This window comes from Procambarus clarkii, chromosome 63 (assembly GCF_040958095.1).
Source record: "Procambarus clarkii isolate CNS0578487 chromosome 63, FALCON_Pclarkii_2.0, whole genome shotgun sequence".
NCBI classification, from domain to species: Eukaryota; Metazoa; Arthropoda; class Malacostraca; order Decapoda; family Cambaridae; genus Procambarus; species Procambarus clarkii.
The window spans coordinates 7,759,467-7,786,910 of record NC_091212.1 but is presented as its reverse complement, the minus strand read 5'-3'; the positions used below and the strand labels follow the sequence as shown (position 1 = coordinate 7,786,910).

Here is a 27,444-nt window from a genome sequence, read left to right as displayed (position 1 = left end):
GCTTATGCATCGTTAAACGTTAAACATATAATCTCTTCCCACAACCAAACCATCGCCAGAGAAATCCTAGTAAACAACACAGAAATCATCGATAGATACAGCGATAGCAGGCGGCTTGACGTTTGCGAGGCACTACACATCAAGAAGTCAACACCAGCAATCAACAGCCAATTATTGCACAACTATATTCTACCCACCTCAAGACTCCGCTCCAATATAGAAGCATCAAGAAATATGGACCAATAGGCTTTCTACAAACACTTCTATTCAATATCCATTGTTTCGTGTTCTGTCTTGTGTTGATGAAATTAATACCCTATTAATACTCTTGTTCTGTCTTGTGTTGATGAAATTAATACCTTATTAATACCACACTTTGTTCTGTCTTGTGTTAATGCCACATCACCCCTTCCACCTCACTCAAATGTAGATATAAAATCGGAGATACGTAAGTTCTATTCAGTTGTGTATTTGTGAACTAAAGTCTTTGAAAATGTAATAAGTTTTACGAAACGCGCCCGTGTCGCGTCAGACTAGAAATAAAAATGAATTTTGGAGAATTGATATTTGATTTACCTCCAACAGTGAAGCGTAATGTACGAAAGATTGAGAAAATTCGTGTTAGAATTATTAATCTTACTTTTTCGGTCATATTTAATAATATATGTCTACAGGAAAGACTGCTACCAAAATATACTAATATATATATATATAAAACAATTCCATTCAATTTCTTTATTATACACCCCATACCCATCCCGTGGGCGGTGGTGGAAAGGGTTACAGGGGCACATAATGGGTTCAGGAACTAAACACCATAGTTAATTTAGCTTAAACAAGGGACAATCATTCGAAGGTAGTTACACAATTAAACAGAACAGCATGGTGACTATTATTAATTTTCTTTTGGATATTTTCCAATCTACGCAAATATCTTCTACAATCTGGAGGGTAAAGAAACACTAGACCACTAAATCTTTCAATTTTTATTTGAACACCACAACACCATTCAAAATAGCCAAGACAGTGAAATATACGACAGTAATCACGCGCCACGACGATCGTAGGAGGCGTCTTATACTTGAGGCTGCGTTCATTTGGGAGCTGACACCTGTAATCAACATCCAGGTGAACTCGACTTCGAATATACAACTGTTCGATGGTCCTCCATTGTTCCAGAGGGAAGGGAAGATCTGGCATACTGCTAGAAGTCAGAGGCAGGCACCAATCACCTCACTCTATTCACTCATTCACTCTATCACCTCACTCCCCCCTTCGCCGCTCCCGACGATTGGGGGAGGGGGACGATTGGACGGGTAGATGATTCGTAGAGTGAGGTGTACCCACACTTATAAATGTATAGATTTCTCCAGCAGTACTTTACGGGCTATTCATGCCCATGCCATTTCTTGGGTGGCTTAATCTTCATCAATCAATCAATCAGCGGCAGTTACAGCCCCTCTCCTAAGCCAGGTAAGTCCACTATGGGCTCACCACAGCCCGTGGTCTAGCAAGTGGTATAGTACTGGATACGCTATGGTGCCTGGAGCCCTGGCTGGCTGTCTGACCTGGTCAGTGGTCTGGTCCTGGACCTGGACAGTAGCCTGGTCCTGGGCCTAGACCTGGTCCTTGACCTGGACTGTAGTCTGGTCCTGGACCTGGACAATAGTCTGGTCCTGGACCTGGTTCTTGACCTGGACAGTAGTTTGGTCCTGGACAGCAGTCTGGACCTGGACAGCAGTCTGGTCCTGGACCTGGACAGTAGTCTGAACCTGGTCACTGACCTGGTCCTAAAAATAGTCTATGACCTGGTTACTGGTATTGTACTGTAAATAGTCTCTGGTATGGTTCTGAACCTGGTCAGTGGCCTAGTTCTGGACCTGGTCAGTGGCCTGGTTCTGGACCTGGTTTTAGACCTGGTCAGTGACCTGGTTTTAGACCTGGTCAGTGGCCTGGTTCTAGACCTGGTCAGTGGCCTGGTTCTGGACCTGGTCAGTGGCCTGGTTCTAGACCTGGTCAGTGGCCTGGTTCTGGACCTGGTCACTGGCCTGGTTCTAGACCTGGTCAGTGGCCTGGTTCTGGACCTGGTGAGTGGCCTGGTTCTGGACCTGGTCAGTGGCCTGGTTCTGGACCTGGTCAGTGGCCTGGTTCTGGACCTGGTCAGTGGCCTGGTTCTGGACCTGGTCAGTGGCCTGGTTCTGGACCTGGTCAGTGGCTGGCCTGGTTCTGGACCTGGTCACTGGCCTGGTTCTGGACCTGGTCAGTGGCCTGGTTCTGGATCTGGTCAATGGCCTGGTTCTGGACCTGGTCAATGGCCTGGTTCTGGACCTGGTCACTGGCCTTGTTGTGGGCCTGGTCACTGGCCTTGTTGTGGGCCTGGTCACTGGCCTTGTTGTGGGCCTGGTCACTGGCCTTGTTGTGGGCCTGGTCACTGGCCTTGTTGTGGGCCTGGTCACTGGCCTTGTTGTGGGCCTGGTCACTGGCCTTGTTGTGGGCCTGGTCACTGGCCTTGTTGTGGGCCTGGTCACTGGCCTTGTTGTGGGCCTGGTCACTGGCCTTGTTGTGGGCCTGGTCACTGGCCTTGTTGTGGGCCTGGTCACTGGCCTTGTTGTGGGCCTGGTCACTGGCCTTGTTGTGGGCCTGGTCACTGGCCTTGTTGTGGGCCTGGTCACTGGCCTTGTTGTGGGCCTGGTCACTGGCCTTGTTGTGGGCCTGGTCACTGGCCTTGTTGTGGGCCTGGTCACTGGCCTTGTTGTGGGCCTGGTCACTGGCCTTGTTGTGGGCCTGGTCACTGGCCTTGTTGTGGGCCTGGTCAGTGTCCGGGTTGTAGGCCTGATCAGTGGTCTGGTCCTGGACCTGGTCAGTGTCCTGGAGCGTGGAGAGCCCGTGTACTTGAGCCTTGCTCTCTGCTGGCGTGAAGACACTGTGGGGCTGGTGGGTGGACTTGCCCACTGCCAGCCCCCACAGTCGCTGGTAGAGACGCAAGCAGGTCGCGTTCACCACTCGCGGGTCCACCTCCTCTGGCGCCACTGGACCTGTCCATGTCCCTATAATTATTTCAATGGCAACACTCTTTTTAACAATATACATCACATAACAGGAAGTCAAGAGGTGTTTAGTTTTGTTGTTGATATTTGTGGCGTTGTGTTAATTAGCTTTAATGTGCCGGTGTGTGTACTAACTTACTCTGCCTGCTGGACCAGGCTGTTGATTACTCTGTTTCCCGATATCAGTAAACTAGTGCAATTACTCCTGACCTGCATATCTCTTATTAAGTCTGCATCTATAAGTCTGTCTGTCCAAGGCTGGAAGCTAGATGCTTTAGGCTAGTTCACTCAAGTTTGCAGAATGATAGGAGAGGGATAGGTTACCAACATCGGTGGGTCGGGGCTGCCCAGTGCTGTCATTAAAAAAAAAGGTCGGTTGCCATGGTGACCCACCACAAAATTTTTGGATTTTGGATAACAGTACCTAGAAATTTTGCTCTTTTCTCTCGAATGTCTGGCTGTTGAAGGATGGAGACCAGATGTTTGGGCCGAGTCTCACTTAACATTGCACCCTAATTGCTGTTGGGTGCATATCCAACATGGTCTGGTCGGCATCACCGTACTTCATGAGAAAACAGCCTGTCATAGTCACATATTGAATGCACATACAATGATGATTTTGGCATTGATTGCATTGATATATATATATATATAATATATATATATATATATATATATATATATATATATATATATATATATATCGCCCTGGTAACTACAGGGCGCCTTAGTCCGCTTGACCATCACGGCCGGACAAAAGGAAGTGATAGCCGAAGCTATTTGAACCACTTCCCCGCCAGCAACTCGGATGGTAATATTGGGCATAGCATTTTATCAAATCACCTCATTCTTTGGGGCACACGTGAGGAACACAAATGCGAACAAGCCTGAATGGTCCCCAGGACTATATGCGACTGAAAACTCACACCCCAGAAGTGACTCGAACCCATACTCCCAGGAGCAACACAACTGGTATCTACAGGACGCCTTAATCCGCTTGACCATGCCCAATGTATCCCTCAGTTACTTTGGTCATTTTAAGACAACCAATAATGTAGCTTTGCGAAGATTTACATTTACAAACCAAACTATTAAATAAATTTATAAGCAAATAAATAAATAATTAAGATAAATAATATATTGTACCTTCTTTTTAATGGAAAAAATCCCTAAATTGAAGAAACCTGTTCTACAAATATTTTTCACAAGTTTACAGTGGGAACTGGCATAAGGAATGATTCCCAAGGCTAACTCTGGCGGTTACTGTGTCACAATGACACAGTAATGACATTGTAGATGACCAAACATTCCCAATGGTGGACGCTTTGTATCATTCGTATACATATTTCATAGTTCTAAACACATTGTAGGTCTTAATACCAGCTAGTGCTTTCTGCCCCTGGAGTTTAGGATTATTATTCTGCCAGACCTATAGTGTCTTGAAACGGTTTGTGATTTTAACAAGAGAATGCGATGTCTAGGTCTAGTTCGATTTGATGTTTGTCACATGCAGTTAGTTAGTTCTGAGCAGAAGACGTACCTCTGAAGAAAGAAGTAATTGTGAGTTTCCTTTGGGTTAGAGTGTTACCTGTGAGTGGATGAATGTAGACAGACGACTCACTCATCCAGAGGTGAGTGAGTCATCTGTGAGTAAACGAGATACCTGTAATGAACGAGACGATGGAGCTGAAGATTAAGGTATTGAGGATGCCGATGACGCCGGTGTAGCAGTAGGATATGTCATATATGCTGTGGCCGGAGCTCCTGTGGACAGTTACACATACTACAACTCTTACACCAGTTACTGTCCACTCTGAGGGCAGTCACTGTCACTCAGTGACAGTGTATCACTACTCAGTGACGGTGTATCACTACCACTCAGTGACAGCGTCACTGTCACTGAGTGACAGTTGATAGTTGATCTCTATCAACGTTGCAGCCGGTGACTTTGTGTAAAAGGGCAGGTAAGCTGTAACCCAACACGCTACTATGAAGGCATGACAACTATTGCAACAAGTATAAATGTTGTGACAAGTAAATATTGGCATAACATATGAATAAAGGAAGCTATACATAAACACGAGACTGAGCACCAACATTGTGGAGCGAGACATGAACCCAAGAATGGGTGACGTATAAAGGGATTTCGATATGGATTCAAAATATAACTTATTTAAAAAAATTCTAAACAAAGGACAGGAACGTAGTATACCATACAAATTTAATAGACCAAATAATAATGGCCCGAAATGAGTAACAATGGATCTGAAGAACCTTATACGTAAAAAGAGAGCTTGATACAAAAGCTTTAAGAATGGGGAAGTCAGTCTAGAACAAGAATTCCTCCTGCTGGTAAGAAATGGTAAAACAAAAAGAAACTATTAAGTTAGCATAGCAGGGCAAGCAAAGTCAAATCCTTCACTTTTTTATCAGTTATATCGAACAAAGGTTAGGAAAAGAATAGGTCCATTGAAAACTGAGACAGGTCAGATAACTTATAATGACGAAGAGATGAGTAGTATTTTAAATAAACATTTTATCTGTCTGTATTTACTAAAGAAGGACTTAATATTGTGCCTTCCGCCGAATAAGTCTATATTGGTGGGGAAAGAGGACAGTTTGACTAGTTTAGTAGTTACCAAGGGATGATGTTATTAAACAAATAGTAAAACTCAAGCCAAATAAATCCCCAGGGCCAGACGAAGTGTTTGCCAAGGTGTCTAAAAAATTGAAAGAGGAGCTTTGCGAGCCATTGTCAACCATATTTAATAAATCAATAGTCAGGCAGAGTGCCAGAGCAGTGGAAAGTTGCTAATGTAGTACCAATTTTTAAGAAAGGAGATAGATCCCTTGCGTCAAATTATCGGCCAATTAGCTTAACGTCTATTGTGAAAAAGTTGCTTGAATCGATAGTTGCAAAAGCCATTCGTCTTCATCTTGAAAAATATTGATTAATAAATTATTCACAACATGGTTTTACAAACGGCCGTTCATGTTTAACAAATTTGCTATCACTGTATTCCAGCATAGTTGAGGCAGTTGATAGCGGAAAGGCTTGTAATGTTGAGTACCTTGGGTTTAGCAAAGCTTTTGATACAGTGCCACATGAAAGACTGATTAAATCGATAGAGGCTCATGGTATTGGGGATACTATATTAAGTTACATTATTGGTTATGGTTATACCAAAGGAAACAATAGATGGAGTTAACTATAACTATAGTTATAGTTATATATAACTATATAGTTATATTTATACTTATATATAAGTTATATTTATAGTTATATATATAGTTATAGTTATATATAACTATAGTTAACTATAACTATAACCAACTATAGATGGAGTTAAGTCAGGGTGGGAAAATGTAAGTGGAGTGCAAGATGTAAATTAATGTTTTTTGCAACAATCGATTCACACTATTTTCTTGCAATAAACGTTAAGTTAAATGAATAATAGTTCGAAGAATGTTTTTTATCTCACTTCTTAATTATCGGCCCAAAATTTGCATCTCTCTATGATTTCGATACTCTAATGGATTCTAATAATTTATTAAATATGCAAGACAAGGTTTCAGGAACCCTGACAAATACTTTTTTTCTGGCCCTGGGAACTTGGCTTGAATTTGTATATTGATATAACTTCCTCCTTGGCAACTAAACTAGTCAACTTGCCCTCCTCATCACCTATATAGAGTTGATCAGATCAGCTGCAGAGATAATGTTAAGTTCTTGTCTAGTAAATACAGAGTTGAGACTTGCAATTAAAAAAATAAAAATAACTAAATGAGCAGAAAAATTAAAGTGGTGGAATATGACTGACTTAGGTGCGAGAGTGCGTGTGTTGTTGAGGCTGCCTAAGACGGAGTCGATGGCGGTGAAGAGGGTGTTGTTGAGGCTGACGCCCAGTGTATTATTTTGTAGACTCTCTGGACAGCTGAAAGTGGAGAGGGGCAGTTTCTCTGGGCTGCCACCACCTTTAATAAACTTGCCAACCATCTGCCACACGCTGAACACAGTGGCCAGGATGAAGCCCACTGCGGCGCCCTGCAAAACAGCCGAAAGTCTGGTATTTGTCTGAAGCTCTTATAGTCTTATTCATTCATACACTCACATTATCTTTCTCACACACACCTAATTAACGAAAGTTTAATATAATTAATGTAGGATTCATAGGTGCTGTTTATATGCCAGACATTGAGCTTATCCTCAGACCAAATCCATTACCATGAGAAACCAGTCCCCTCCCCCCATCCCTCCAACTACCTGGATACTTAACTAGATATTTGTGATGGTCTGAAAGCATATTACGGTTTCTGTAATAGTCTACATGTAAACTGGTATATAAACCTTTGTCTTAATCAGATATTATTCTCATGTTATAACTTTTTTGTATTATAAAACGTTGGTTTAAGATATAAAAAGTGAATGCTGAAAACGTTTTCTTCGAAGAATCTCGTTTTTCTGTAAAAAGAATCCTTGAGTTCACTGAAATAGTTTTCGAATTCCCCATTTCATATTATCGTCAATAATACACCATATTAATGTAACCAAACGTAACCTAATCAAACCTTAACATAAAGTAACCTTAACCTAACCAAACTATGGATAGAGAATATATAATAGCAGTAATAAATGCAAGCAGTAAAGCAGTAAATGTGTAACCCTACTATGAAATACCTAAAAGAAAACTAATTGTCCAGAGATTTGCTATGAGGTTGGACCCTTGGTATATATTGGTGAGGGAACTAGACCTCATCACGCTGGAATTGAAAAGAGACGGATAAGAGGTTATTTGACCATATAATCTTTTTAAATGAATTAAAATTAAGTAACAATAAATACTGTTTCTCCAAACCCAAAAACGAAGGCCTCCATCATAACCAAACACCGGGAATATTTTTTTACCTTTTTACTGACCCATGGAGCACAGATACCCGCCAAGAATATGCCGATGAGGGGGCCCTTAACGACACTTATCAGGGCATTCGTCACGTGGAAGATGGTGCCCAGATTGCCCACCAGCAGCCCCAAGAATATGGCCACCACTCCCGTCATGGTTGCTGCCCACATCCATACCAAGAGAAAATATTTAGGATTATATTTGGTTATGGTGTGTGAGTGTTTTTTTCGTCTAGCTTTACCCTTCTGCTCATTGAGATATGCTGTGATGATTAGCATTAATTAATGTACTTATTTTTTTCATTTCATTGTCATTGTATTTATAATTGAATGTAATCTTTTTTGAAGAGCAGAAAGTGAATTTGAATTTGAATTCAAATTCAATGAATTTGAAGAGCAGACTTAAGGTGTTGTGAGGGGCGACTGAATGGAACATATGGTGTGAGGTAGTTCCTCCCTGGATATATATATATATATATATATATATATATATATATATATATATATATATATATATATATATATATATATATATATATATATATATTATTTGTTCTGTAATAGGAACATTACCATATATTATTGGCAAATTCTAACCGTAAAATAAAGGCATTTATAATTACACAAGAGTTTGATAATATTGGTGGAGTTGCGATTGCTGATGTTCTTGAAGTTTGGTCTGTCCTTGAGGAAGTCCACCCAGATCATGCAAGCTATTGCGTTCCCATATGATGACAGCGAACTGACATAAGGTAAAGACGAGCAACATCTTAGTCTCACGATAAGGAACACTCAAATACCTTAACTAATACACCCTCCACAGCTCAGTGGTCTCAGTATTAACAATATATCATGCAAGGTGAATGTATTTATTTCATCATTTTCCAGAGGAAAATGTGAGGTGGTTGAGTAACTGACCTGAGGGCGCCGCCATACACCGCGGCCACAAACAGGCCAGACATACCCTTCAGGTGCCTCAGCTTGTCCGCCACCAGGTAAGGCATGATCTGGTCAGGCTTTTCAATTCTTCCCGAGGTGAGCGGATCACAGTCGCTATACACGGCATAAGCGACGAGGCCGGAGATATAGAAGACACTCCACAGCATCAACGAACCCACTATGAACAACATGCACAAGCTGCAGAGGAAGCAAGAGAAGGCTCTAAGTTAATAATAATAATGATAATTCCACTAATTAGGTACCTCTATTTGAACGTCATTTCTGCTTGAGTTAATCGGACTCTTTGAATGTCAGATATTTGGAGGATGTTCATCATGGTGTACAGGCTGACCACACCCGACCTAAACTTGTCAAATTGCAGAATAAACTCTTTGGAGTTGGGTATCTGTGTAGAGCTCTGGGTGCCTTGAGATGTGTTGGGTATCTATGTAGAGCTCTGGGTGCCTTGAGTGGTGTTGGGTATCCCATGTAGACCTCGGGTGGTGTTGGGTATCCCATGTAGACCTCTGGATGTGGGTGGTTGGGTATCCCATGTAGACCTCTGGATGCCCTGGGTGGTGTTGGGTATCCCATGTAGACCTCTGGATGCCCTGGGTGGTGTTGGGTATCCCATGTAGACCTCTGGATGCCCTGGGTGGTGTTGGGTATCCCATGTAGACCTCTGGATGCCCTGGGTGGTGTTGGGTATCCCATGTAGACCTCTGGATGCCCTGGGTGGTGTTGGGTATCCCATGTAGACCTCTGGATGCCCTGGGTGGTGTTGGGTATCCCATGTAGAGCTCTGGATGCCCTGGGTGGTGTTGGGTATCCCATGTAGAGCTCTGGATGCCCTGGGTGGTGTTGGGTATCCCATGTAGAGCTCTGGATGTCCTGGGTGGTGTTGGGTATCCCATATAGAGCTCTGGGTGCCCAGAGTATTGTTGTCACACAATGACCGCTCTCTGCTTTTGGACTGATTAATTATGACACAGAAAAGTAAGTATAGTAAGAGATGCCGATAGCCAGAAACCTTCTTGGATGCTACCAGCTGTGGTAGCCTCCACAGCTGGTAACATTCCTCTCAGCCAATAGGGAGAATTACTGCACAAGTCACTCACCAACGTCAACTTAACTATCATCCGCTCACTAAACTTAATAACCGAATTAATGGAATAAATTTCGCTCATTTATCGTTGAAGTGAGGGAACTTCGAGACATTCTCGAGGGACTTGAAATCAAGTGTTGTCAATGTGATCCTGTGTTATCATGGTAATCTCAGAGACTGTGAGGAAGGGCGTGAACCATTATTGATCACATGAACCAGTCGACCTGTGTGCATCCGTCGTCGTCGTCGCGACCTCTGTGGCCACATGTGTCGTGTAGCCAAGCGACGGACCGCTACCACCTGACCATTGTCCCAGCCGCCATCTTGTCTTTGGTATCAGCTCAAGCCACGACATCTTGCCACGTAATCCTTCACAAGCCACGTGCGGCGTGAAGGAAACCAACAGGTTCATGTCGTTTGTATTGACGGCAGGAGAGTGAGGGTAAACAAGACCAGTTGAAAGGTACAATACGCTAGTTTGAACCTTTCTGGTTTTGTATATTTGTCTCCAGGTAAACTGTTGGAGATTACCCAGTAAACTCTCCCAGTGAACACTTGCAAGAGGTGAGGGACTGGGACACGAGGACACGGTCGGTGGACACCAGACTTCCCCGTGTCGATACGAGAGTCACACCTGATTCAAAGTTTTGTTCAGTATAGTGATGGGAGTGTACACAAACACTCCACATATAGCTGATCGATTTTCAGTATATGTAAATGTCCCATTGACATTGCAATGAGTTGTTGATTCTGAATGTATATGTCAATCAAAGTTTTTCATTAGCGCTACATGTGTTCCCTTTGATAACAGCATTGATAGAAGCCGTGTTGATTAATTGGGTGGCCATTCCTTAGGGAACCATTTGTCGTTCAGTTGGACTATCACGCTACATAATCTGTCTGTCAGTCCATCCAGATCTGTCTGGATTTGTTCTTGGATGTCCCCAATTACGGTAAAATAAATGCTAAGTGCATTAGAGCTTAAGTTTTATTGAGCAAACTTGTTATTAAACACAATATTTCGGTGAAGCCTTCGCCCAGGGAGATGCTGCAACTCCCCCTTGCATATCCCGTAAATGGCTCTAGCACAATTCATACTTAAATATTAAACGTGATGTGGGCCTGTAAAATTATCCCTGCCAAGGTGTTATGCAGGAGAGTCTCACGGTCAAGTAGACCATGTTCACTGGAACACCTGGCTTAGGGAGGCCATCTACAGTAAGGCTTTATCTCGACAAGTGAAACTTATGAGTGTGTGCAGCTGCTCTGGCATAGCTCCTGGATACCCTCTGCAAGCGGTCTGCCTGGGGCAACATTGCTAGCAGAGGTGGCCAGAAAATTGTTGAATACTACACCGTGTTGCAAGGTCAATTCCCCGCTTGTTCCAAAGATTTGCTTCAGTAAGCATTAACGGAGTAGTCTGAGTGAAGAACAGTGGCAAGTGGCGTGCTGCAGGGCTACGTTGTCCCACCTTTATTTTTACCCATATACATTAGTGATTAAGATACAACAGTAAGAAGGAACTTTAATACAAAATTAAACTTACATAGATAGGCAAAAGTCATCACTTAGCTAAATAGGTGTATTCGGTGGTAAGTACAGATTGAGAAGGGTGAACTTACGACTGGGAGAGCTGGAGACTCTTGACGGAGATGAACCTCTGGAACTGTGGCTGGTTGACGCCAGCCACACTCAGGGCCAAGTATGCCCCCAACACCTGCGTCGACCAGAAAGTGTGACGCACGAAGGGGCTCGGGTCCATACTGCCTCCGCCGCCACCAACACCAGAAATGCACGGAAAAGAAGTCCTTTTGGTGAGACTATTGCTCCATCCTCTCTCCCTCTCTCTCTCTCTCTCTCTCTCTCTCTCTCTCTCTCTCTCTCTCTCTCTCTCTCTCTCTCTCCTACGAGCAGAGAAGGAGGGAGGGAGAAAGTGGTTATTGAGGTATAAGTATATAAGTGTTATTTATGAATGATTAGAAAGTATTAGTAAGCAAAGTTGGTGCCTATGTTATTATTTAATAATCAACCCCCAGCTCAGTCTTTAAATGCTCTTTGAGAAACAATAATAGTCTTACGTCTGGCAGGGAAGATACAAACAATTGCCATTCGAGTTGCACTCAACTTGTACTACTAGAAAGTTTAATAGCTCAATTTTGACCTCTGGTTTCCACTGGAGAACCCAGGGTCGTAACAATAAGATAGAAGGAAGCCAGGAGCCACTAGCCAACATCACTAAAAAGTAATCTTTGTAAGATATTAGATAACCTGACAATAAAAAGATTGTGAAAATACTTTTAAAGTGTGAAAGACAGGTTGATTAAGTGTGAAGGCAATGGATTCCAGAACTACCAGCAGTTTCAAAGAATTACATGACCTAGCGTACTGGGAAGATGGGATACTACAAGCAGAGCTCTCATCTTGTAACTATATTTAGATAATCACACTTCGGTAATTAAACACATAAGATATACTATAAGATGCAAATGGAGATACAAATGCAACAGACGAAATAAAAGAAAGGTTTAGAAAAAATGAGCCTCATGTAATTGCAATAATGAAAATCAAGTTAAACAGTATTTTCTCTCGATGCAATATTTTCAAGTGGATACCAGGCAATCAGGACAATCAGGAGGAGTTCAACTCTGACAACAGACAGAACACAAATAGTGGCTTTGGTATTATACAACCTCTCAGCAAACAACAGAAGACCTAGACAGTAATATGAGAGCACAAACAAAGCACAGATGAACTGCAAAGGACAGCAGCAGCAGCACACAGCATAAAAGCTAAACTACTTATCATACATGACCTAAATCATAGAGAGAATGCAGTCCATCCTCCTGTTTTGGTAATACTTATAGTAACGATGAGGACAATAGTATATATACCGACGTACAACGCAAAAAGAAAGTAGAAATCTGAACTATTGAGTTGAACAAATTGGAAAGCTATTATTTACTTGTGTTGCTTTGGCAAACTAAACTTACCTAACCTAACCTTCCTAGGCCTAATACTCGATATCTGAGGCATAATATAGTATGTCTGCTATACTACGCCTAGGAATATTTAAGTTTGTTTTTTAGATATATTTAATTTTTAAAAATTTCTTACTAGGCAGTATACTACTATCTTAAAACTAAGTACATGTGGGAAAATCTAACTCTGACTAATACTAATAAATTTCAATAATATCGAAGGACCACCCTTCAGATAAAAGGGAAATAATATAAGGAAATAAATTGAAAATAAATTTGAGAATCAGTGCCTATGGATCTCTTGATCACTTACTCATGAAAATATTAAAGCAATAAAATAAAATATTGAGTAGACTCACACCACAAACTTTGGGGGGTTGATTAGTACAGAAAAAATAATGTGTTTCTAGCACAAATAATGAGATACTAATGCACACCCATATTAAAGTAATGAGATATTAATGCATATTAATAATAAATCACATGGCAAAGAATATATATATATGGAATATTAGATCATATATTGAAGATCATCAAATAAATGATAATTAAAGTTCTACTACAGTACAAGAACGAAATAACAGCTTAGTTGTATGATGAAATAGTAGCCTGCGTCTGGCAATCGTCACTGAAACTTGTTGCATCAGGATATCCTAAGAACATGTGACCGAAACAGACGCTTATCTCCTTTGTAGCCAATAAGACACGGGCTGAAATATGGGTAGCAAGTAAATACTATCTAAAAGGATATTCTACCACACATATTTCTGAAGGAAATGTGAAAGCGGCCTGAAATAAACTCACTTGTTAATTTTTAATTGTCATGCAGCATGACGACAAACGTCCTACCTGATATTTAATTGTTATCACAAACAATAACAGTAAATAGGAACCAAACGTTTGCCAATACTAGTGTCTGTGAAAAGATGAAGCTGCTCCGAAACTCTGACGTCTACAGTTGCAAGGATGACGTTATTATGGGCCGGTATATATAGCGAGCTTCCAGACACTATCTCTAGGCGAGATCAATGGATGCTTTTTTTCTCTCTCCTTCCCCATCTCGCTCGCGCATGCGCAATAGCACGTGTTAAAATGGAGGAAATAACTCCTATAATATGCCCAACTATGCGAGATAATAAGGACAAGGTTTATCACATGAAAGCTAATATTAATTAAACTCTCGCTATATGACAATTAATATGAAACAAAGTTCACATAGACAAAAAGGTTATAGGGGAAATTCTTTCCTCCATGAACCTCTATGATGACAGTTCGTAACTGTGTATTTACCAGACCGTTTATTTCGTGAGAATAGTTTATATTTTTCATATTTTCATTTAATTTTTAACTGTTTTTCTTATTATTTCAGTGACGGGAAACAATCAGATCACTTGATGTTCCCAATTTTCTGATGGGAACATCAGACCATTTGGGAAGCATCGGACGAGGGAGTGGGAAAAGGTGAGGATGACGAGGGGACGAAAGTGAGAGATGGTGGGGACAAGGGAGGGGGCAATGGTGGGGAAGAACGAGGGGACAGGGAAGTTTGGGACTGTGAGGACGAGGGGATGGGGATCCCTTTCGAAATACCAGCCTTTTGTTTTTCAGTTCCCCCTCTTCGAGTTCATTAGCCAGATACTTCGACCAGATACTCAAACGTCAGTACACTGTGGTCGCTCATTCCTATTGGCGCCGCAAAACCGATTTCACTTATGTCAGTCGTTCAGAGTGAAGACTAGGTCGAGTCTCGCTGGTTCATCGTACCCTCTCATTCTTGAGGGTTCCTGACATGTTGGCTTAAACGTTTCTTGTTGCCACCTCCAATAGTTTAGCTCTCCATGTATCCTCACCTCCGTGCAGTTCCTTGTTCTCCCAGTCTATCCTTCCATGATTGAAATCCCCCCATGATGAGCAGGTGGGATTTATTTCTACAGGCAGCAGAGGCTGCCCTCTCAATTATAGTGTTAACTGCCATGTTGTTGTTGTCATACTCTTGACTGGGTCTTCTGTTGTTTGGTGGAGGGTTATATATCACTGCTACTACTCCTCTTGGTCCTCCCATTGTCATGGTGCCTGTTATGTAGTCTCTGAACCCCTTGCAGTCCAGGATAACCGTCTCCTTGAAACTCCATTCCTTTCTCATTAGTAGGGCCACTCTGCCTCCTCCCCTACCTTCCTTATTGTAGTGTAGTCTTTGGGACCTACACACACTCTGTGCGTGTGTGTGTGTGTGTGTTCTCACCTATTTGTACTCACCTACTTGTGCTTGTGGGGGTTGAGCTCTGGCTCTTTGGTCCCGCCTCTCAACTGTCAATCAACAAGTGTACAGGTTTCTGAGCCTATTGGGCTCTATCATATCTACACTTGAAACTGTGTATGGAGTCAGTCTCCACCACATCACTGCCTAATGCATTCCATTTGTCAAGAACTCTTGACACTAACAGAATTATTTCTAATATCTCTGTGGTTCATTTGGACACTCAATTTCCACCTGTGTCTCCTAGTGCGTGTGCCCCTTGTTGTTAAATAGCCTGTCTTTATCTACCCTGTCAATTCCTCTGAGAATCTTGAACGTAGTGATCATATCCCCCCTAACTCTTCTGCCTTCTAGCGACGTGAGGTTAATTCCCGTAGTCTCTCCTCTCCTCTGTGTGTGTGTGTGTGTGTGTGTGTGTGTGTGTGTGGTGTGTGTGTGTGTGTGTGTGTGTGTGTGTGTGTGTGTGTGTGTTGTGTGTGTGTATGTGTGTGTGTGTGCAAAAGAGAAATATATGTAGTAGATATCATACAGGAAAATAGGTCGGGATTCAGTACATTTGACAACCGACGGCTAGAAAGGCGGGTCCAAGAACTATCAGTTCCATCCTGAAAACACAAACAGTAAATACAAACAGTAAATAAACACACACACATTCTAAAAACAAGCAAAATAGACCAGGTGCAAGTCCGACTCATCACTCACTTGAAGAACTCAATGCGTCCTCCTTGGTCAGCGATATCCCAGACGCCTGCGGGGCCGCCCAAGTCCAGGCAGCAGATCACGGACACCACTAACACGCCACCGAACATCAGCAGCGTCTGTACCACGTCTGTGTACAACCACCGCCTTCACCCCGCCCTGTGCAACACACAAAGTCTCGCTGCAGGCGAACACACACACACAATAACAGGAAAAACGCCTGTTATTTACACATCATAAACAAGTATCATAATTTATTTTGACGAATATCATAATAATTCCTATATGTGAAAATTGAGTAGAATATCATTCCAGTTATGAAAAATGATAACTTGGGACTAAAGAGAGATAATCTTATCATCAAGAGTGCAGTTTCATAGTTAAGCTGGAGATAAATACTCTACTGGCACGGATTATCGGAAACGTTTATATGAATAAGGACAATATGATTTATAGTAAAGAGCATCAGTGTGTTATAATAGAAAGGTTAAAACAAGGTTAGGTAAAGAACAGGAAATTCCATAAGAACAGTTTTATATTACTATTTTACACACTGAAACAAATGGAATTGGCTTCATCAAAAAGAATTATCAATAACGAGTTCGCCAGATGAACACTCAGGCTCAATGGATGAACATGAGTCTTCATGACTGAACTGTCCTGGTTCACAACTGAACACAAGTCAAAATTTAAGCGATAAATTCACAGACACTTATCAAGCTGTTGTGTTTTAATGGCAAAATAAAATTGAGAGGACAACATAGGGAATCTTTTACGCCACTAGGAATGTGGAAATGTGTTAATCAACGCAAGCACCACATTTACTGTAGACTCTGGCTGCTCCGTTTATCTGGATATAGTCCCCTCACAGATACCTGTGATACCTGCATGCACAGAACACCTCTTAGCTAAATGAAGCAAAAATGTTGTGATTCATTCATGTACTGTTATCACTAATTAAAAATAACCTGATCTTAAATGGGTGTTCACCCATAAATGGCTGCAAGCACACTTATCACATAAAGAAGATTAACAATAACTCATGAGCTCAGCTTAGTACAGAAACTTACGATTCCCTTGACCTGCCAACATATGTAGGTTGTGCAATACGTATATTCTCTTCTTGGCAGCTCTTGCACCAGGAACTTGAACGAATCCGACAAATTGTTGTGAACTACGATTACAGCAATACAGAATTCGATGAAATCGTAAGAACCTAGGCCGCCATCTGACTGAGGATAATCAGGCCCCAGGGGTGGAAAGTCGACCTCCAAGAGGAGACATTGAAGTGTGTTATAAAAATACATTTACTCAGGCATACAAAAAAGATGAGAGTAGTAGCGATGATGCGTCAGCGGTTGAGTGAGAATTTTTGGGGCCAATCACTCATAGACTGTCAGTTTTCCATGTAAATTTTCCAGTCACTCATAGATTGTCGGGTTTTCTGATAAATTTTCCAATGCTCGCTGAGGCATCGGGTTTCCTTATAAATTTCCCAGTTTACAATTTGGAGTTTAAGGATTCTTATGGGGATAATTCAGACCAAAAATCACTTAGTACGTTCTTAAAGAGTTCTTATAGGGGAACTTTAAACATTTTCAGAGTACAGTTTTGGAAAATATTTCAGAGTTCATATGATCATAATAGTTTTTCAAGAAATCTCATACAAAAATTCAGGGGCAAAGTTAGTTCCCGTCTTTTTTAAAATAAACTCTACGGTCATTTTTGTTTTTTAAATCACTCATTTGAAATTAGAGTTCTTATCGGGAAATTCAGAGCAAAAGGCCTGATTTGGAGTTACAGGTTTCTTATGGAGGAAATTCAAAACTTTTCAGAGTTCAGTTTTATGAAGATATTTCAGAGTTCATATAATCATAGATGTTTATTTAAGAGTGTAAGACCGAAATTATCCAAAAATCATTTTCAGAGAAAATTGTCATCAAAGTTTTGTTAAGGAAAATAGATATCTTAGCAGTAAGTTTTCATTTTAATATCCATTAAGGCTATTTCACCTGTAAAAGACCAAAATAATTTCAGAGACCATTTAAGACGAAAAATTATTCAGAGTAAAAGACCGAAAAATGAACAGAGTCCAGTTTGAGCCATTTTTCTTAACCAATTTTCATCACAGTCCAGTTTGAGCCTGAAAATAGTCAGAGTCCAGTAAAGACCGAAATTAATCAAAGTTCGTTTTAAGACCCAAATTTGTCAGAGACCACATTTACAAGTATAGTTTCACTACTAATAGCCCCAATTTTGGCCAATTTTAAACACACTTAAGATGTTGTACAATAACTCAAAACAATTACTGAACTTTAGCTCATGTCCCCACTTTAGTCAAAGAGAGAGTTCATGAGTTCAAGTTCAAGTATGTTTATTGAGACAAGAAAAAAATACATCTCAAAGGGATAGAGTAGCTTAGGCTATTTCTACCCCCCTCTACTTCAAGTCCCTCAAGGGGCGCACAAATTCAGTGAGTACAGATACACAAATCACAATACAACATTTAACATTGCATATTAATATAGTAAGTGTTACAATCATTGGGGCAAAATTCTTGTAGTTCCTAAGTATTCTGTCTATCATATCATTATCACACATCCAAACAATTTGAAGTGGTACACTACTTATTTCCTTATTTCTATGGTTATCCATAATTTGACACTTTAATACATAATGGTCTTCCAAGTTCAAGTAGGTTTATTGAGACAAGTTAAAAAAAAAAAAAATCAAAGATTAGCTTAGGCTATTTCTACCCCTTCCCATACTTCAAGTCCCTCAAGGGGCGCACAAATTCAGTGAGTACAAATACAAGAATCCCATGTAACATATCAGGTTAATATAGTACTATCTAAGAGTATAATAGTGTACATCCACCGCACTAGATTTTAACCCATTAACGCTCCAAGATATATTCTCACTCTACTTTCATCCATGATTTAATAAAACTACCTTTGCCCTGTCTGTCACATTCCATGAGATACGAGATTTTCTCAGACAGACTCTCCCAACACTGTAACATTTCTGCTTTCTCCTCATTTGCACAACAGCTACTAGCATCAAAGGTGATCTTATTCATATCTAATTTCTTTCTTATTTCTCTATACCGTTTTACTTTAACCTTTGTTTCGACATTTGTCACTACAGAAGGTTGAACGCTAACACTACTAGAAAGTTCATTTTCCTGACTATCCTCTATCATCAATACGTCATGTTCTTCCTTACTTTCTTCAACGCACATTTCACGTCCTGTTTCACTTTCCACTTCACGTCCTATTTCACTTTCCATTTCACGTCCTGTTTGACTTTCCATTTCACGTCCTGTTTCACTTTCCATTTCACGTCCTGTTTCACTTTCCATTTCACGTCCTGTTTGGCTTTTCATTTCACGTCCTGTTTGGCTTTCCATTTCACGTCCTGTTTGGCTTTCCATTTCACGTCCTGTTTGGCTTTCCATTTCACGTCCTGTTTCACTTTCCATTTCACGTCCTGTTTCACTTTCCATTTCACGTCCTGTTTCACTTTCCACTTCACGTCCTGTTTCACCACCATCTTCACCCCGTCTACCCCCCCATAGTTAATTTTTCTAATGCCTCAATCCTCTTTTCTAGTTTTTTTTAGATATTCCAATATTTGAGTACCAACCTCAGAGTTCACTATATTGACCTGAACCTTGTTTCCACAAGGTTTAATTTTTTCAGCTGCATTTCCTACTTTCCCTAGGCTCGCCTTAATTGTCTCTGTTCCTTTCTCCCACACATTGTTCATAGGCGCTGTCATTGGCTTCCAACTGTTTCCTCCATGTTCCTGCTGCACAATCTTCCTTCCTTCGAGGATACATCTATCCTGCTTGTAGCACCCGTCCTCGAGTCTCTCAGATGAGGCTTCATGCGACATAGATAGGAACCAGCATTGTGGCTTCCTCGACAATTGCAACAAGATGGGACGATTTTTTCACCGTTTTTAATCTTGACTCTACACTCTCGAGAGTCGTGTTTCTTACCACAGTACCGACACCTGGAGTCAAACTGGCATTTCCAAGCCATATGTCCCCAACGAGAACACTTCATGCATAATATGGGCTCCTCAATGTATTTTACAACTTTCCTGTAGCCTAGTCCTTGCACAAAAATTCTTTCTGGAGCCTCACCCTTTACCAAGGCAACAACCTGGCTTTGTTTTTCACCACGAACACTGTTCCTCTTTGCCCAAACAACACTATCATTGTTGAGCAATAGATAATCAGGATCCAAATAAGTTGGATACTTAAACACTATGACCTTGGTGTACATCATACCTTTTTCCGGAGTAACCATCACAATATTCTCAAACCCATCCTTCGTTAGGTGTTCCACGGCCTCCTCTGTCCCAACTGTTATATAGGGCCGGTGAAGACCCTCCTTGAATAGTGGTTCATATTCAAAAAACTCCTTAGCCAAACGAACCGTCCACTCCAGCTTTGATGGAAATTCAGTTGACATGCTGTAGGGAACAACAGCCTCTTCCTTCCATTAGTCTGCATCTCCCGCGTCCTGCTGAGCATGTCTTCATTTTTTGGTCTCTTTGTTATTTCCTCCTCACTGTCTTCGTCTCGCTGTCTTTGAATATTTCTCCGTTTATATCTGTTTACTACTGCTTGATACGGCCTAGTATCATCCTGTCTGCCATCCCCACTGTCACACTCTCCAGGCCCAGTACAGGATCTTCCATCACCTAGGCAGACCGCCTCAGCCATTTCCTCGATACACAAAGGCACTGTATCACTGCAACAGTCGAGAACAAATTCACAACATCTAGCTGCAGCAGCCACGTGCAAACACGAAGATGCGGAGCAACACGTCCTCCTCGCATCATGCAGCAGACCGCACTGAGTTCATGAGGCCTCAGTGGCAAATCAGTGAACAGTAGCCTAAACAGCTACAAGTCACTGCGACCAATGTCACTGAACCCACTGCAGTCTCAGAACCATACTTGACTTTAATGATGGACTTTTCAATCCTCTGAATCAACTAACTAAATTAAACACCAATTAATCCGATGACTGATTTTGATACATTTATTATTTAATCAAGATGAATTCCATGGGCCTCAGTGTTTATATATCAGTGACCAGTTACCTGAACAAGCTTCAAGTTATATCTGATGTCATTGATCTCACTGCAGTCCCTGAATCATACTTGACTGTAGTACTTGATCACATTCAGTCCTCTGGGTTAATATGTAATTAGGCTTGAATTTTAGCCTCTCAAGAGTTAACAGAGAAATGAAATCGCATTAGACTTCTAACCCCCTGCAACTCAAGTATGGGATATCCGTCCTGTACAAACAGATGCACAAATGTGTGATTACTAACAACTAACATTAAATTAATCTAATAATTCGAAGGTGGAGTAACGGTGTTCGTCTGTTCTAAATAGGACTTCGACCCGTGAGCAGCCCCCGGTGAATTATGTCGGAAAATCCGACACCATTTATTAATATTACATACAATAGGCAACTAATATTGCTGCTGTGTTGTATATACAAGTTAACCCATAGAAAATGTAGCTTGTAGTGGAATTTTCCGTCAATAGAAAATGGGATATCATTGGCGCCCTGGTGAGGCCACTCCAGACCGACAACCAGAGCGCAACTCCATAGTCTCCTGAGACTGATGGAGTTTCTAAAAAAAAAAAACACGTGGTGGCCGACCCTTCGCCTACCTGTCCTGAGTGCATGCCCTTCTTCCACTCAACCTGTTCTTCTTGCTTAAAGCTTAATGCTTGCATCATGACTTTGCAATGTTGAAAATTTATATTTTGCAATGTCACAAACGTAGCATGCAATGTTTCAGTTCCATATGTAGCATTCAATGTTGCAACGCCAAACGTAGCATGCAATGTTGCAAAATCATACAGTGCAAAATTGCAATCCCCAATGGAGCATGTTGTTTTTGTCATATTTTTATCCAAAGAAATCACAAAACGTGATGTATCCATAATACGTAAACACAAATATGTTTGTATATGTATGTATACCTAAAGGATAGTTAATGTGAGGTCAGGTATGCAGGCGGGTCAGCTTACAATGGTAGTGTAGAAGGAGCAGATGAGACCCATTGTGACGATGGAGGCCCAGATGGGGAGGCTGGTGACGGAGGAGAGGGTGATGGAAGGCGCGTACAGGCATATCCCAGAGTACACGAACGATGCCAGTAGCTGCATTACTGTCACCATCTTGTGCAGCGTTCGTGACTGGAACCGCATCTCTATGTACTGTAAGGAGGGACGTTAAATGAGGATTAGTCTTCAGATTTTGATAGATATTATCCATGGTGGGATAAAGACTCAGAAATAAGGCTAATCATTAAATCAACAGTGTGTGAGAGGATGGTCTCTCAGGATTCTCCCACAGCTGACTTGAATGGCTCATTGCAGTGCACAGTGCGCCGATTTCGTGCACAAGCCCAATCTCTGTTAATCCTGGATGGCAAACTGTCATGTTGGGTATCTCCAGGATGCCCACTTAACCAGGAATACGTTTATAATACAGAGGCCGCCGTATGCCCATTCCACTCCTTGCCCAAGGGTAAATTAGATACAGGGAAGTTAAGCATACTTGCTACAGGGTCAGAGAGTACATTGGCTGGTGCGAAGCGTGAGAGAGAGAGGGGACGCCAGCGAGGCGACAGTATGGAGTACCTCAAATATGGAGACGAGATGGAGAGGGTACAGGACCGGCAGTATAATGTTCCTGATCATCAGGACGCCAAATATGAATCCAAACAGGCTCATCGTTAGCTGTGTACCGTAGAAGTAGATCTCCGTAGCGCTACCTGTGGGCGGTACACACAGTTACACACCTCGTTAATTAATTAACACCGAACGCACACACTCATACACGCCATCATTCACAGCTGCACAAAGGTGAATATGTAATTAGCCCCTAATATACACGTCTTAACACTAATCAACTTAATTCGTCAATAAAACTGTATTATACATATACTTACCAAGTATTGATATCGCGGATATAGCTCCCCCGAGGAGCGAGAGTGCCACGGGGAGGACGGGCATGTGGCGTCCCCCGAGCAGGTACTGCTGGGTGGAGCTGACGCCGCGGCCTCTCAAGGCACTGTACACCCCGATACCCGCCGACACCACCAGCAGCAGCCCGAACACCCCATAGTCCACCACAGTGAACTTCGACCCTGACATCGGGTCAGGGGACATCGGCTCCCCCTCCGCCTGCGGGTCAGTCCCGTCCATCCTCAGCAGAGACCAAGCGTTTTCCCAGGGGCGCCACCACAGCTGTTTTAAAGCACAGAAGGGCATAGAAGATATCACGTTTATTACACAAGCATATTGTAGAACACTTTGGCACGTCCGTGACTGTTGCAGTGAATTTTTTTTTTTTATTTTTACATGCAAACATGCAAGGTAAATACAATAAATACAATACAAATAACAGAAAAAACAATGTAACAAGCAAAAACAAAAAGCTACTGGCCAGAGGGACCGACAGCACAGTACAAACAACAAGAAATAACAGCAAACAACAAGACAAAACAGAATACAAGAGAAAGCAATGTAAACAGGCTAGCAATACACAAAACATAATAACACATGAAACAAAACAAACAATATCAGCACAACGTACAGGTAAGGCATAAAGACAACATAAAATATAACAAGAAATCAAATAAACAACAAGCCAAGAAAAAAAACAAGCTGCACAGGGCACAATAATAACACATACATTAAACACGAACACACCGGCCTCGCAATAAACAAACGGAGAGGCACAAGCACAGAACACAATAGGACAAACAATATAGCCAGAGAGGCACACAGTATAACATAGTCATAGGAACAGATAATCAGGGAATATACTACAAAATGATAACAATAATAATAATAACAACAATAATAAAAATAACAAGAAAGGAAACAAAATGCATAACAAACCAAAGGCAAAACACGACAAAGAGCATAAACCCAGACCGGGTCACGCCATCAGCCCGAAGGGCACTCAACTCGACACAAACAAGCGTACAAACAGCCCCATAAAAACATGCCACCACAAAAAAACAGAACAATAAAAACATGACATCCACAACCAGACACACACACGGAACCAAACCCCGGACCGCATAGGAATCGGACACACACACACACACACACACACACACACACACACACACACACACACACACACAAGCCATACAAAGAAAACCTACAAAACCAAACCGGAGCACGCAGGAACCGAGAAACATACCCCGCCCCACCCACCCACACACGCTCACTCCACCCACACCCCACAACTATGCACACAAACGGAACCAACCCACAACACACAATAGAAAAATAAATCATAGGCGAGGAGCATAGAACTCAGAGATAGGAGCATGTTTCTCAGGGAACAAATCCCTAGGATACTTCCTCTTATATGCCTCCCAAATCAAATATTCCAAATCGGTAGGGACACGATTCCCCTGTTGCCGAGGGGCCAGCATAAACTCAGGAACCTCCAGATCAGGCGGCATCGGCCATTCCCGAAGCTCACTGACGCAAGTCGCATAACGAGGCTGGGGAGCGCAAACCACACCCTTCGAGGAAGCAGATGACACCGAAGAAGCGTACGAGGGCTGCCGAGACGGCCGCGCCGCCGTACGCACAGGAGCAGGGGACGTTCGACGAGATGGTAACACCTCCACCGAGACCGCAGGAGGTACTGAAGAGACGGCCGAAGATGGAAGAAGCGTCGAGACCGCCGCCGAGGAAGGGGCAACAGAATCCTCAGAGTGACCAGCCTTCTTCAACACCACCACCAGGACACCCCGCTCACCACCAACCTCAGCAGGGGAAACCACCCCAATGTAGAACTGGAGCCATCCGACGGAGGCGATGCTCCCGAAGCAGGATCCACAGACACCATATCTGAAGCGGAGGCCGAAACACCGGCACTGGCATCCTCAGGCAAATGCACCTAGCCACCACCGTACTATTCAACACACCCGGGCCACCCCGCCGCCGCCAGAAGATCCACAATCGCCGAATTCGCCAACGTCGGCCCAGACTTGAGAAGAACGCCGGGAACGCTAAGGCTCAGGCCGCACATCGTCAGACCCGGAGGCGGACTCAGAGACACGCGCAACACAAGCCGGCTGAACCGATGCACGTCGCAGAACGGCAGCATCCTCAACCACATGAGGCACCAGGCCAGGAACAGGAGGAAGCGCCGGATCCACCCCAGCACATCCGGGACCCAAGGCACGGACACAGGGCCAGGCGTAGCAGCCGAAGACGTGGGAGAAGACGGTGCCTCTTCACAGGGAGCACCAGGAAGGCCATCGGGAGCAGCAAGGACAGTGACGGGAGCAGGTAGACCAACCGACGGCACCGCAATACCCAGAGGAGGGACAGCAACTACCGGAGGCTTATCGGGCGTCGCAAGGGGGGTCCTCAGCAGCTAACGGGACTCACACCTCCTCATCCCCAGAATCCTCGCCCTGAGGGAGCGGCGGGAAATCCTCTTCCCGGAACAAGTTGACAGGAGCAGCTGGGGCCTCAGAGCACCGGGCAGCCTGATGCCGCAACAGGCCACACCGGAAAGAGGTACGGGGTTGCTGGGCTGCCCAGACGTAGTAACCCATCAGGCGGACAGAAGATGGTATATCCGACTGCAGGCGCATTCCCAAGGTACGAATGTTCGTCCGCCTTCCAGTATACCTTCCCGAGGAGAGTGTGTTCACCCGCACGCTGACAACTGCACCATACCTCCCGAAGTAACGCCGGAGGAGGTCTTCAGGGAACTCCAGGGGCGCTCCATGGACACTGACATAAGTCAGGGCACCACTACGATCCGAAATCGCCATCGAGCCGGCATCACCCGGCAACGGCAACGTATGCCCCTCGTACCGACGGAAGAAGTCCGGGTACTCCTCCTCCCTCACGAACTTGATAACAACCCGGTGGGCTGTAACAAGCTCAACACCGTAGAAAGCCTCCACCGGGATACGAAGCATGTCACACATAGCCATCTCAATGTCGGATATCCAGCCTTACTAGTGAACTTCAGGCCCACAGAGTTCACACGCACAACAGGGGGAAGATGGCCTCCCATGTCAGAACTGCCACGTCAACACGCAGCCAGGCAGCAACAGACTGGGAGGGCAGAGACGCTTACACCACCTGGCAACCAAAATGGCAAACAACCCCATTTCAGGTAGGGTCGGCAAGACGTCCTCACTCCACGGCTGCTAGGGCCAAATTCTCATTGTAGTGAAGTTGTAATGCCAACTGAGACAATACTCTCAGTGGTAGAGAGATGCCAACTAATACAGTTAGACATCAGAATACAAACTTATCTCTTTCTCGAATTTAAACATCACAATTTCAATATAGTCCAGTTGATATCTGGTAACTCTGTTAGCATTACCTATATTCAGAACCTTACATTTTTTTAGCATTAAACTGTATCTGTCAAGCTCGTTCATGTTGAAAGCCTATATAGATAGTTTCATAGCAATTTTGTGTCGGAAATTATTCCAGCACTATTTTTATATCGTCTGCAAATTTGTTATTGATGTGAAATTCTATATCTAAATCGTTCACATATAAGGTAAACAATAGGGGCCCAAGGGACAGTCCTAGGACATTCCACTTACAAGTCTCTCACTCGGACATAACTCTTTTATACTAACTTCTTGATTTTCTTTAAAATAACGGAGCCCGAATCCAACTGAAAATAACATCCCCAAATATGTGCCTCTAACTTGTTAATGAGTCTCTCATGAGGTACATAACAAAGGCTTTGCTAAAGTAAAAATATAGAACGTCGCAATCCTTTCTTCTATCAACAGCTTGATATATACTGAGAAAAATAAGGTAAAATTCGTTAGTAATGAGATGCCCTTAGTATAGCATATAAACCTCTTATGATTCCCAAGATGTAAACAAACCTGCCAACAGTAGTCGCAGGTGTTGTAGATTTGGAGACCTCGGTGGTAGGCGAGTGGTGGTATGGTAGTTGTGATGGTTGGTGGCACTGGTGGTGGTCGCAGCAGGTTAGTAGTGGTGGTGGCACCGGCAGGTGGGTAGTGGTAGTGGTGTAGACGGCAGGTGTGAGCGGCAACAGATGTGTAGTGGTGATGGTGACGCAGGCAAGTGAATGGTGGGATGGTGGTGTTGTTGGTAGGGGTGGCGGTGATGTTGTGAGCGCGTATTGCAATAAATTTCATTGTCCATTGTGCTTACCTGAGGCGCATGCGCCTCCGCTCTCTCAGTGGACAAGGACACTCATCAAATTTTAAATTCATTATTTGTGTGCGAGTTACCTTCTTTCTCATACCTATAGCAGTTGGTGAGGATGGCAGCATGGGAAAGTGTTGGTGAGGATGACAGCATGGGACAGTGTTGGTGAGGATGGCAGCATGGGACAGTGTTGGTGAGGATGGCAGCATGGGACAGTGTTGGTGAGGATGGCAGCATGGGAAAGTGTTGGTGAGGATGACAGCATGGGACAGTGTTGGTGAGGAT

The 27,444-nt window shown here is 43.0% G+C and overlaps 1 protein-coding gene across 1 annotated transcript; it reads right to left on the bottom strand.

Annotated features, from left to right (window-relative positions):
- Positions 1-971: 971 nt before the first annotated feature.
- On the bottom strand, positions 972-27,444 carry LOC123769558 (sodium-coupled monocarboxylate transporter 1). Its single transcript, XM_045760794.2, is given in 13 exon segments — positions 972-3,035; positions 4,711-4,811; positions 6,869-7,092; positions 7,954-8,108; positions 8,571-8,689; positions 8,866-9,084; positions 11,614-11,754; positions 15,929-16,062; positions 16,064-16,084; positions 21,991-22,179; positions 22,606-22,739; positions 22,917-23,214; positions 26,868-27,444. Coding segments are annotated over 13 exon segments (2,841 nt in total). The 5' UTR covers positions 27,147-27,444; the 3' UTR covers positions 972-2,208.